The sequence below is a fragment of the Lagopus leucura genome, unplaced genomic scaffold (genome assembly GCF_019238085.1).
Source record: "Lagopus leucura isolate 7727_CA_CO unplaced genomic scaffold, USGS_WTPT01 Super-Scaffold_100002, whole genome shotgun sequence".
Lineage (NCBI taxonomy): Eukaryota > Metazoa > Chordata > Aves > Galliformes > Phasianidae > Lagopus > Lagopus leucura.
Window position 1 is genome coordinate 44773491 of NW_024962263.1, and position 11510 is coordinate 44785000.

General features: G+C 41.3%; 1 protein-coding gene across 1 annotated transcript; it reads right to left on the reverse strand.

Moving 5' to 3' along the window:
* Window positions 1–1423: 1423 nt before the first annotated feature.
* TYMS (thymidylate synthetase) lies at window positions 1424–9865 on the reverse strand. Its single transcript, XM_042869519.1, has 7 exons — window positions 9703–9865; window positions 8772–8845; window positions 7441–7615; window positions 4926–5027; window positions 3556–3731; window positions 2890–2961; window positions 1424–1997 (listed from the first exon to the last, which is right to left on the reverse strand). The coding sequence occupies exons 1-7, from the start codon at window positions 9860–9862 to the stop codon at window positions 1860–1862; spliced, it is 897 nt and encodes a 298-aa protein (XP_042725453.1). The 5' UTR covers window positions 9863–9865; the 3' UTR covers window positions 1424–1859.
* Between the last annotated feature and the right edge of the window lie 1645 nt (window positions 9866–11510).

The window sequence follows — 11510 nt, forward strand, 5'->3', positions numbered from 1 at the left end:
TGTGTATGTACATACATATGCAAGAATACACCATTTTCACAAAGGTAGTACTTTAAGATTTATTTTTTTTTCTTTCCAGTTGGACTAACTTCTCTTTAATTCTTTCTTCTCCTGTACTGGTTCATTTCACTGAGACTCATTCACTTCACTCAAGCCATTAGTCATTTTGTTACGCATTCCCTCTGGCTACGCTTGCTAGAACACCATGCAGATTGCATCTTATCTGAAGTGTTGCATAAATTGGTTTCCAGCAGAAGGAACTCAACTTGCTAAGTGCGGACAGCATGGTTAAGTGAACTTGCAACTTACACTGTTTCCCTGTACTTTAGGAGGACTGTAAATATGCTCAACAATTGCTAACTTACAAGAGTATGGTCATGATACGAGATGGGTGACATCCTAACTAATGGAGATGGTCTTGAATAGCCTAACTAGATTACTTCTAAATGTAAGACTATTAGGGTTGGAACAAAATGTACAGGGAAGAGCATGTGACATGGCTTTTAGGCATAGTAACAAGTAACTGCTTGAATGAATTTCTGAGTTCAGCAATTTGAAAGAAGGCAAAGGCCCAAGTTTGTTTAAGTTGGTTACTGAGCACCCACATAAAGCAGCCTCAGAAAAAAAATCAGCTTGATCCTTTCATGTTTCTAGGTTGACCTCAGCTGGAATAACATGTATGGTCTGCTCATCTCTGTTCAAGAAAGACTAAGAAATAAGGAGAACCTCTCTGAGAAGCAGTGGCTTGCTTACATTTCATGCACTTAAAAAGGCAATGATATCCTCTTTCTGGAATTGGTCAGGCTACATCAGAGAAAAAACAGCAATAATTTAGGTTTAGCCCTACTAGCTGGAAATCAAAACACAATGATTAGTATTAATATCCTGAACATAGTTTCAGTAAGAAATAAGGGTAGAAAGATGCAACTAGTTTAATAGTAGAAGCTGACTGTTCTGTGTAAGGAGATACAGGAAATTCTTGCCCATGGTAGCATGCACTGGATTGCTCAAACATAATCCTAGAATCAGAATGGTTTGAATTGGACCCTTAAGATCATCTAGTTCCAACCCCCCTGCTGTAGGCAGGGACACCTTCCTCTAGACCAAGTTGCTCACAGCCCTATTCAGGGATGGGGCATCCACAACCTCACTGTGCAACCAGTTCCAGTGTCTCACCACACTCACAGTAAAGAATTTCTTCCTAATATCTACTCTAAATCTACCTTCTTCTACTTTAAAGCCAATTTCCCCTGTCCTGTCACTCCATGCCATTACACCAAGTCCCTCCCTAGCTCTCCTGTAGCCCCTTCGCTTTCCAACTCTTATTTACTGCAAGCATATTAAAATTAAACATGGATTCCAAAAGATTTTTTTTAAAAAACAAAGTTTTATTAAGCAAATTATTTTAAGGACCTCTATGAAAGAATCTTCTGTTGTACATAAAGGCTCTTTTTTTCGGTCCTAAATAAAGCACGTAAGCAAATACAACTCAGAAATAATAGCTGAATAGTAACTGAAACAGCCACAGTCAAATGAAATAACCAGTAGAAAAGTATCTCACAAACAACACTTGCATACTAAATGCGTTATTTAGAGAGGAATAAATAATCCAAATTCATTGTTTGATATGCAGAAGCCAGGAATTCTACTCTGCTTCATAGCAGATAGAAAAAACAGCAGTAAATTCCATGCCTACATATTTGTTCTCACAACTTAGTAATGAAGGAAACATTGGTCTATTTTTCAATACTAAACCATATGCCTTTAGAATTATATTTAAAAAACCCTGTAAATTTAAGTACAAAGGAAGCAAAGTAGCTTAAGTAGATTTCCATATTAATAGAAGATGTTTAATAGCATTAAACAGCCATCTCCATCTTAATAGGTGGATGAGGGTTATAATCTTCAATCTGAAAGTCTTCTGCCTTAAAGTCACTGATGTCTTCAACCTTACGAAGGATTTTGAGTTTAGGTAAAGGTCTGGGCTCCCTTTGAAGCTAAAATAAAAGCATGTCCTAGGTTAATTGCACAGAAGTAATAAATACTTAAGAGACAGGGACTTTGTGTTATAAATTAGATCTCGTTAATCTAAATTCAGATTTCCCCACGTAGATTCTCCTTCTTTCCCAAGAAAGCATTAAAAAAAAATTATTACAATATGATTTGACATAATCTAGTATTTTGATTGGGTGCAGCAGCATCCAACTGCACTGTGAGCAGTCTGAGTTTGCAGAGCTATTCTAGTGGATGCAAATTAGATTCCTTCCAGACAAAACTAAATTGGAAATTCTGATGAAGATGTGCATCAAATGTGCTGCAATTTCTCACAGGAACATTAGGGCCCAATCCAATAGGTACTTCCCGAGGTGGTTTTGAGCTCTATGAATGGTGAGGATACTCAATCCAACTAAAATTCTTATTTTCCTCTCCTGCACTAAATTATTTCCTGAAGAAAATACAGCCTTATCCAAGGAAACTGATTAACTAATTTGAATTGATGAAATTATCGTTTCCTGATATACCTCAAAAGACATTTTATTGTGTTTATCCTCTTGGGCAGAATGATTTTCTAAAATTATGTAATGACAAAGTCAAAAATAGGGGTATGGACTCAAGATCTTTAACTTAGTTCTAGAATAGTCCATTTCGATCTGGAGTCGTATACAGATGTTCATTTCAGTCATGTTTGTTACAAACAAGAATAAATACAAATTCTACATAGGTTAAAGACCAGTTCAGGAAATGCAATTTTTAGGGCAGAAATGTGGAAGAAAAAAAAAAAGCCATGCAAATTAGCATCTGGAAAACAGTATGTACAATATTGAGACAATTTGGTATTTGATGAGCACTGTGGAAAATAAAGTATAAGAACACAAAATGAGTACTTACTTGAACTTTTAGAGGCTCCACGTGATTCAGATATATGTGAGCATCTCCTAAGGTGTGTATGAATTCTCCAGGCTGAAAAGGAAGAATACACGATAGCTACAGTGACTGAACAAATACTACTGATCTCAGTCAGTAGTTGATCATCCATGATCAGTAGATAGCTCATCCATTGCAAACAGATGTAGCAGTGGTATCCAGCTTTGTTTCACATCTCATATGTATTACTTGCTCAAGCTGTTTCAAACTAGCATCTTTAGCCACTGCTAAACAATGTACATTGTGGAAGCAGAGGTGTCAGCAACAAGATAAACCCCAAAGCGCTTCAAGAGCATCCAAATACAATTTGCAGGCTTGCAAGTTCTGTGACTTAGCAATTCCTAAACAATCTAGCTTTTTATATATATTATATATATATATGTATGATATATATATGTATGATATATATATATATACACACACACACACAAGATCCTGAACAGTACATTCATTTCATGGTTTAGTGGCTTGTGGTAGCAATGCTAACGAGAGGGTGGTTGGACTAGATGATCTTGTAGATCCTTTCCAACCTTGTGATTTTACAATTTCAGTTTGCCCTGAATATGACACTGGAGTCTTTTAATCCCTCACTCTTCAGACAGTCTCAAATAAAATGATTAAACAGCCTACCTTCAGCCCTGTGACATGGGCTATCATGTATGTGAGCAGTGAATAGCTGGCAATATTGAAAGGCACTCCTAGTCCCATATCTCCAGACCTCTGGTACAGTTGGCAAGACAGTTCGCCATTTAGAACATAGAACTGGCAAAGAGCATGGCAAGGTGGCAAGGCCATCAGAGAAATATCTAAGAATTACAATACAGGAAGAAGGGAGGGGGGAAGAAATAAAACCACATTAGTGTCAGAAACTTAGAAAATGCAAAAACTGAACAAACACAGCGAGATACAGGAGGTAGTGCAGCTTGATACGGCCATCATTCTTTTGCTGCTTCTCTTTAGACAAGAGAGCACCTGCTGCCTAAGCAATTAAGACTGGGTCATGACCAGCTGTCTCCTGGGCTTTACGATCAGAAAAGTCATAAACGGATATTCTATAGAACAGATTTGTGCCATAATGCTGCACAGCAGTTTAGCCTTACTCACCTAGGGGAGCCAATCTATTTCCCTAAAGGAAGACTTTGAGAGCGAAATTAAGCATGCATCCTAAAGCAACTTACAGCTGCTCTACCTTACTCATTTCTCACTGCAATGTAACTTTATTGCTTGTTGAGATTTAAAACTGACTAATCATTGATAAATAAATTCAGAAAATAAAATATGAGTGTTTACACTTAAAGTGAAGACAGTAAACCTACAGCTAGTTTAAGTAAAACTTGAACTCACTCCTGGTATGTGAGAACATTTAGCCTTAAAAATAGCAGCCGGAGCATGTGGAATCCCCTTTCAGAGACACTAAAGGAGAATGTTGGGGGATTATTATTTTTTTTTGGTGTATGGATCTACTGCTGCTAAAGTAAAACAACCACTAGCCCTAGCTCTTATTTAGAAATAATCCTTCAAAGTGAACAGGCTAACGTATGCCCAAGAAGAATGACTGCACTAAAAATAACACTTCTGTTCTCAAATTCTATGTTTTTTTTCTAAGTTTACTATTTAATATATGGCTAAAAAAGAAAACCCAACAACAACAACAACATTGCTTTGGTATATTTATTTTTGTTGTTTTTTAACCTTGTTAACATAACTTCTGTCTCTGAACAGAGACTGTATGTCAAAAGGCACTGGTAGCCATGTAGATCCCTCACTTTAACCTGGAGATAAAAACTTGGAAGTAATAGTTGAAAAGTTTCGAGGTTTGAGCACAAGAATTAAGCAGAAAGAGAACTGACAACCCCTGACCAATTGTACTCAGTGACCAACATTTCTGCTAATTTTATAAAGAATAAGGAAATGCAGTAACATGGAACCGATGCTGACACAGTACTTAGAATACAGTCTATATATTTTATAACGTTCCCTTAAAGTGCACGGTTCAGTACCTTTGGGATTCCAAGCACACATGATGATTCTTCTGTCATCTGGATTGGTTTTGATCATCTCAATCACTTTTTGTAACTGATCAACTCCTTGGTTGGAATAATCTGAAGAAAGATACCAAATATGATCTAAGTCAGATTCAAATCATTATCTATTTTTAAAGCCCAGCCCACATCCCACTGGAAAGCAAATGACAGCTTCTGAAGATCTTACTGAAACTTTGAAGGCAACTAAATTTATCTGTTGGCACTCACCAAGCGTAGGTTATGCTTGGTCTTTCTTTGGCTGCTCTAAGGTTTGTGAAGTTCTCATTTCTGTACTACAATATGTCCAACTATTTCTTTTGAGTGCTTCCACTACCTTTAGCATCCACTGAAATGGGACGATTCCTATCTAAAAAGTTTTCTTCCAAGCATCAAAAACTAGAAGTCTGCACTTACACTACATCCCAGGAAACAAAGGTTGTGATACAAATATATTAATTGTACAAAACGTGTTATGACGATGAATGATGACATTCATGATACCTAAAAAGGACAGAGCTGTATTGGAATGAGCAACAGAAATGAAAATCTCACATTCATGCTTTTTAAAGTAATTCTCCCATCCTGTTTCATGTGCCTTTGTCTGCAGCTTAAATTTATCTGCTATAGTACTCCTACTCAAAAAAAAAAAATTCAAAAATCACATCCAGACCAGTAACACAGAATGCCATGCATTCTTTGAATGCTTAAAAGAAGAAAGCTTTTAACAAGTGAATACATACATCTATCTAGCACTCACCAAGGTCATTTATGAAAACTAAATTTCCGAAACACTCGGAGCCAGAAGGCACAGGATATTACAATTCACCCAGTGACCCTTGCTGGCTGATTTTAGGCTCCATGTCAATTATAGAGAATCTCACTGGAATTAACAGCAGAATGGATACCACCATAAGAAGAGTCATTAGTTGTTATTCATTATTCTGACTCATGCCAGTGAATTAGCGTGGCTGGTAACTAATTTTTTCTAATAATTCTTCTTGCAACCCAACACCAAATTACAGTTGCAGAGAGAGACCCAAGCTGGTTTGCAAACAACATGGTAATACACCAACAGCACTGTGCCAGAAACTTTTTCAAGATCCTGAAGCTAATTATTCATGCATTAGTAGCGCAACATAATGAAATCCATTAGCAATGGAAATTTATCTCATTTATTTTTCTGTAGTACACGAGTAACTCAGATCTTTTAAGTTAGGAAAGCTAAAACGTTTTACTAAGTTTTTACATTTGTTAGTTCACTGTTTGCACCACTTACGGTAGGGTAAAACTGTACTCTGCCAGTAGTCAATATGCCAATAGTAAATACAGTATCTGTAACTAATGTCGACTTTGAGAACATACTGACAAAAAAATACAAGAGGAAAAAATAAATTGCATTCTACCAGATGTACATATATATATATATATATATATTTTTTTTTTTTTTTACTTTTCTTTTAATGGCAGTCCTAGGTTTTGTTTTTGACATCCTCTCCTTCAACGGTTTAGAAAGAACCACCCAAACACTTCAAAGTAAGTTTAATGAATTAATTCCACTGAAAATAATAGAAACTGCATCATGTTGTAGTTCATTACAGCTGTTCTATCTATAGTATCATCCTGCTTTGTTCTAACTGTAAAACGGAAAAACCCCACAACTTCACCACATTGTGGCTTTCCAATACTTGAAGGGAGCATATAAACAGGAGGGGGAATGGCTGTTTACGAGGATGGATAGTGAAAGGAGAAGGAGGAATGGTTTTAAACTGAGACAGGGAAGGTTTAGGTTGGATATTAGGAGGAAGTTTTGAACACAGAGGGTGGTGACGCACTGGAACAGGTTGCCCAAGGAGGCTGTGGTGCCCCATCCCTGGAGGCACTCAAGGCCAGGCTGGATGTGGCTCTGGGCAGCCTGGTCTGCTGGTTGGTGACCCTGCACATAGCAGGGGGTTGAAACTGGGTGATCATCGTGGTCCTTTTCAACCCAGGCCATTCTGTGATTCTACGATTTCTTTTCCACAATGTCCCATGAACATACAGAACAAACACCACTTCCTGCCAGCACAAGTGCATCATGGAATTAACATTACTTCATTGTGGAATTAGCATCTTTTGTTGGCACTCAGAGAGTGCAGTCTTTGTTCCACTGCTGTCACTGAGCTAGCTTATGGTTCTGGACTGCAGTACAGAAATGCATCTCTCCACGTACCGGTGACCATACCATCTCTACATTAAAGCAAAAATAACGTATACATTATGATTCCTCTGTTCTATAAATACTAAACTATCACATACAAAGCTAAATTTTTCACAATAATTAGATTCAGCTAATTTAAAAGTATAAAGCAAAATTCACTCCCAGATTATTCATTCTTGTTTTCATTCCACAGCGTGAACAGTCCTTTTAACAGTACAACCCACCCACAGACTTCTGGAAGTGAGGTTCCAGTCATCCCACTAAGTAATCAAGGCTGCATTTTTATGTGATTACCTGCGTGCATGTCTTTGTATTCTGCTCCAAAGTGCCTCCACTGGAAACCATAAACTGGTCCCAAGTCCCCCTCTTCTCTGGTGCAAAACCCCTGCTTATCCAGGAACTCACGTGATCCATTGGCATCCCAAATCTTCACACCTTTTGCAGAGAGCTCTTTGGCATTTGTAGAACCCTACAAAATACAGACAGTATGAAGTTACCTTCTAATCCCAGAACACGATTAGATGCAGAAGCATTAAGCTTTGCTACTCAGCAGTATTTCTCCTTTTTTAACATAAAGGATGGACAATCTGATTAATGTACTAGTTGCTGCCCTCGCACTTGGGCAGAACAAAACTTATAAATACCTTACCAGACTTCAGCCTGAGGTGCCAAGCTGTTGTTTAACTCACAAAAAGTACAGTCTCAAGGTCACCTGCTGTATACAATTTCACAAACACATCTACAGAGAACAAGATTTTACTCTCATAAAATCAAAGTATGGCCTAGACAGTGTCTTTCCCAAGCCACTTCTAATGAAGTTAAAGTCCCTTTTGTTAACATGACAAAAATGAAAAACATGGCAAAATGAACTAGAAAAATTTCACTGAATTCTGCAGTGAGTGCCAAACAGCACACTCAAAAATCCAATGTAACAACTGTGCGCAGTCTTTTATCTTTGAAAAAAAGATACTTTAAAAAATATCTGTGTATGTGAGTCCTGCTGTCTAGCAAGCCCTGGTCTAGGTTTTCCCACATCAGTACATTGCTACTATTTTAAGGAATAGCTAACATTTCAAGGAAGACTTGTACTGCAACATATTATCTACAGAATTTTAGTATTCTTAACTGCAGCAATTAGCCCTACTGGATGTCATTTTTTACTACTTAATAGACTAGTGTTTACTTCAGTCTTACTGCACCTGTGTTTCCTCACTGCTTGCTTCTGTTCAAATCAATACAAGCTACCTACCTATTGAAAAGCAAATTATTAGATTGTTTGCAAATTACAATATTATTTCTTATGTAAACACTAATAAAAGACTCCATTAGGCTTTTTAACTGCAGCAAAACTCTCTTTTTAACTGCAGCAAAAGCTCTCCCTGTACCAGACTGTTTCCCTTAAAAAGAAAGAGAAGTAAAAAATGTTCTGACTTGTAGCAGTGCAATAGTATCCACTGAAATACATGGAATGTTTTGAAAACAACAGTCTTGTACACATGGGCTGCTCTGCTGTACGAACAGAAGCACTTGCACTTACACCAAATTCCTTAACCCATTTCACACCAGTACATCAGATTGATGCCATTCTCAGGCCTACTACTGATAGAGCCATCCAGATACAGCACCTTGATAAACCACAGCAGCTCCTCCAGCACTCCTTTCCAGAACACTCTCTTTGTTGTCAGCAGTGGGAACTGATCTGAAAAAGTTACAAGGTGTCAGAGATGATCAGATTTGTTGGGATGAAAACAAATAATCCTAGGGGTTAGAAGGGACATCTGGAGATCACCTATTCCAACCCCCAGTTAAAGGTTCCCTACGGTAGATTACACAGGAAAGCACCCAGGTCGGTTTGAAATCTCCAGAGAAGGAGACTCTGCAGCCCCTCTGGGCAGCCTGTTCCAGTGCTGTCAACCTCAGACTAATGCATGTTTTTCTCTGATGGAACTTCATGTGTTCCAGCTTGTGCCCACTGCCCCTTGTTTTGTTACCAGGCACTGCTTATAAGAGCCTGATCCCATCTGCCCAAATAACTGACATTTTTCAGCACACGGAAGGCAATGCCCCTGTCTGACACAGAGGTTTGCTGTTGGGAAGGGACGTGCCATTCTCTTACTGGGACCAAGGCTGACAGGGGCACTGCAGTGCTAGATGGAGGTGAGGACCTACACGCGGGCAGCACACAAGGCTGCAGAGGTATTCGCAACGGGAAGCAGAGCCTTAAGGTAATATTATAAGGATCTATCGCACTGACGGCTCTTCCTGCACCGAGGTCCCCTGCTTACTTTATCAGTGATGAGAGCAGCGGGGCCGGGCTCCAGACCCACAACCACCGCCTGCTTCTTCCCGCAATGCAGAAAACATCGCGGGGGACGCCGAGCCGGCCCCGCTCCGTGCAGCCCTGCAGCGGGGCGGCAGAAGATGGCGGCCGAGCCTCGGGGCGAGAAGTCGGCCCTCGGAGAGAACGGGGGCGAGCACGGGAGGGACTGAGGGGGCTGCGGGCAGCTCCCGGGGCAGCCTGCAGCCGGAGAGACCGCAGGTCCCGGAGGTGCCGACCTCTCAGACTGTACCGCGCCTGCATGCCGAAGACGGAGATGGTGCCGGTGCCCGTGCGGTCCTCCTTTCGGTGGCCGTGCTGCAGGATGTGCCGGAGCTGCTGCAGGTACTGCGGCTCGCCGCCCTCCAGGCCGCTCGACGGCTCCTCCGCGGCCGGCATGGCGGGTGGGAGGCGACTCGAGCGGTCCGCACGGCCCGGCGCGCTCCTACCGTCCGCGCTCCTGCCGTCCGCCCGTCCCCGCCGAGCCCGCCAAAACCCTTCCTTCCCGCGCAGAGGCACGCAGGGGCGGGCTGCCGCCTCCCTCTCCTCTCCGCCCCCTCCGGGAGGCGCCGTACACGCCGCCTTCTGCTCAGGGCGGGACCGCGGCCGCCCGTTGCCTGCTCCTCATCGCGGTGGGCGAGGTGTGAGGGTTGCAAGGGCGGTGGGACGGTATAGCAGCGGCAACTATTGTATTAACATTTATAAAGGTGCGTGCTAACATCGTGCATCTCATACGTTTAGCTAAATGCTTCCTTGGCACACAGAGGATTCTCAGAGCCTACACTCAGAGCTTGTAGCAGCCCGTCTTCATAAAAATACCTGCCTGAAGTGAACGCTAGTTGGGCTAAGGGCAGTGCAAGCAAAACTGGAAGAAAACACATCCGGTTCTCCTGCTAGGCTGAAATTTTCAGACAGCAAATGCAGCTGTGGGCAGGGGGGTTCTGAGATAAGTATGGGAGAATCTAGTTTCCACTTGGCTGCCTGACCAGTCAAGAGATTCTGAATGTTGCTTCATCAGTCACAGAATCACAGGGGTTGGAAGGGATCATCCAGCCCAAGCCTCTGCTAAAGCAGGTTCCCCACAGTAGGTTGCACAGGAAAGCATCCAGGGGGGCCTTGAGTATCTCCAGACAAGGAGACTCCACAGCCCCTCTGGGCAGTCTGTTTCAGTGCTTCACCCACAAAGTACAGAGGTTCTTCTTCATGTTTTTATGGAACTTCCTGTGTTCTAGTCTGTGCCCATTGCCCCTTGTCCCGTCACTGCACATCACAGACAAGATCCTGGCCCCATTCACTTGACTCCCCCCATAAGATATTTATAAACCGTGATGAGGTTCCTCTCTGTCTTCTCTTCTCCAGGTTAGGCATCCCCAGGTCTCTCAGCCTTTCCTCATAAGGCCCCTCATCATCTTTGTAGCCTTCCCCTGGGCCCTCTTTAGAAGCTTCCTGTCTTTCTTGAACTGAGGATCCCAGGCCCCCACTCAAGTTGGCCTACAGTGTCACTCCTCTTGGGCTGCAGATCTTTTATGCTGTACCTTCTCTCTAAGGGCAACACTCAGTGCTGGCTGTAGTTGAGTTTCACCTTGCCAGTATCCACTCCTCTCGCCTGTTTTTAGGCATAGTTTTGTGTTCTGAATTTTGCTTTCTGCACAGCTCCTGATACAGTGTCATCTGAAGATTTTTGAGGTATATTCTCTCTGTTGGCCAAAACAGACCAGCTCTTCTCAGAATATTTCTTCGTAATAGGAGATCTTAGTAGTTAAGTGGTTGAGGTACACATCTCTCAGATAGAGCCCGACTTTCTAACAACAGGTGTGATTCCAGGAGTTACAGCTGCTTAATCTCTCAAGATTAGTGTTCCGTAATATAAAAGAAGTTGAAGGAACAGGAACTGTATGCTAGAAAATGTTATTTTTTCCATATATTTGTCCTGTAGGCAGGAAAACGTATCATTTCCACTACTTCAAACAATTAAATCGCCATTTCCCTTTTGTCTCCTGTGTGGCTTTATACATTTTGAAATGCATGCATTTTATTTTGCAAAGAT

What these genes read in the sequence shown, in the direction of transcription:
- TYMS (XM_042869519.1), bottom strand. Translation starts at nt 9,862, where the DNA reads ATGCCGGCCGCGGAGGAGCCGTCGAGCGGCCTGGAGGGCGGCGAGCCG. An exon ending in GTGTGCTTGGAATCCCAAAG is followed by an intron (nt 3,732 to 4,925) that starts GTACTGAACCGT and finishes TGTAATTCTTAG; the next exon opens with ATATTTCTCTGATGGCCTTG. An exon ending in TGGAGCCTCTAAAAGTTCAA is followed by an intron (nt 1,998 to 2,889) that starts GTAAGTACTCAT and finishes CTTTTATTTTAG; the next exon opens with CTTCAAAGGGAGCCCAGACC.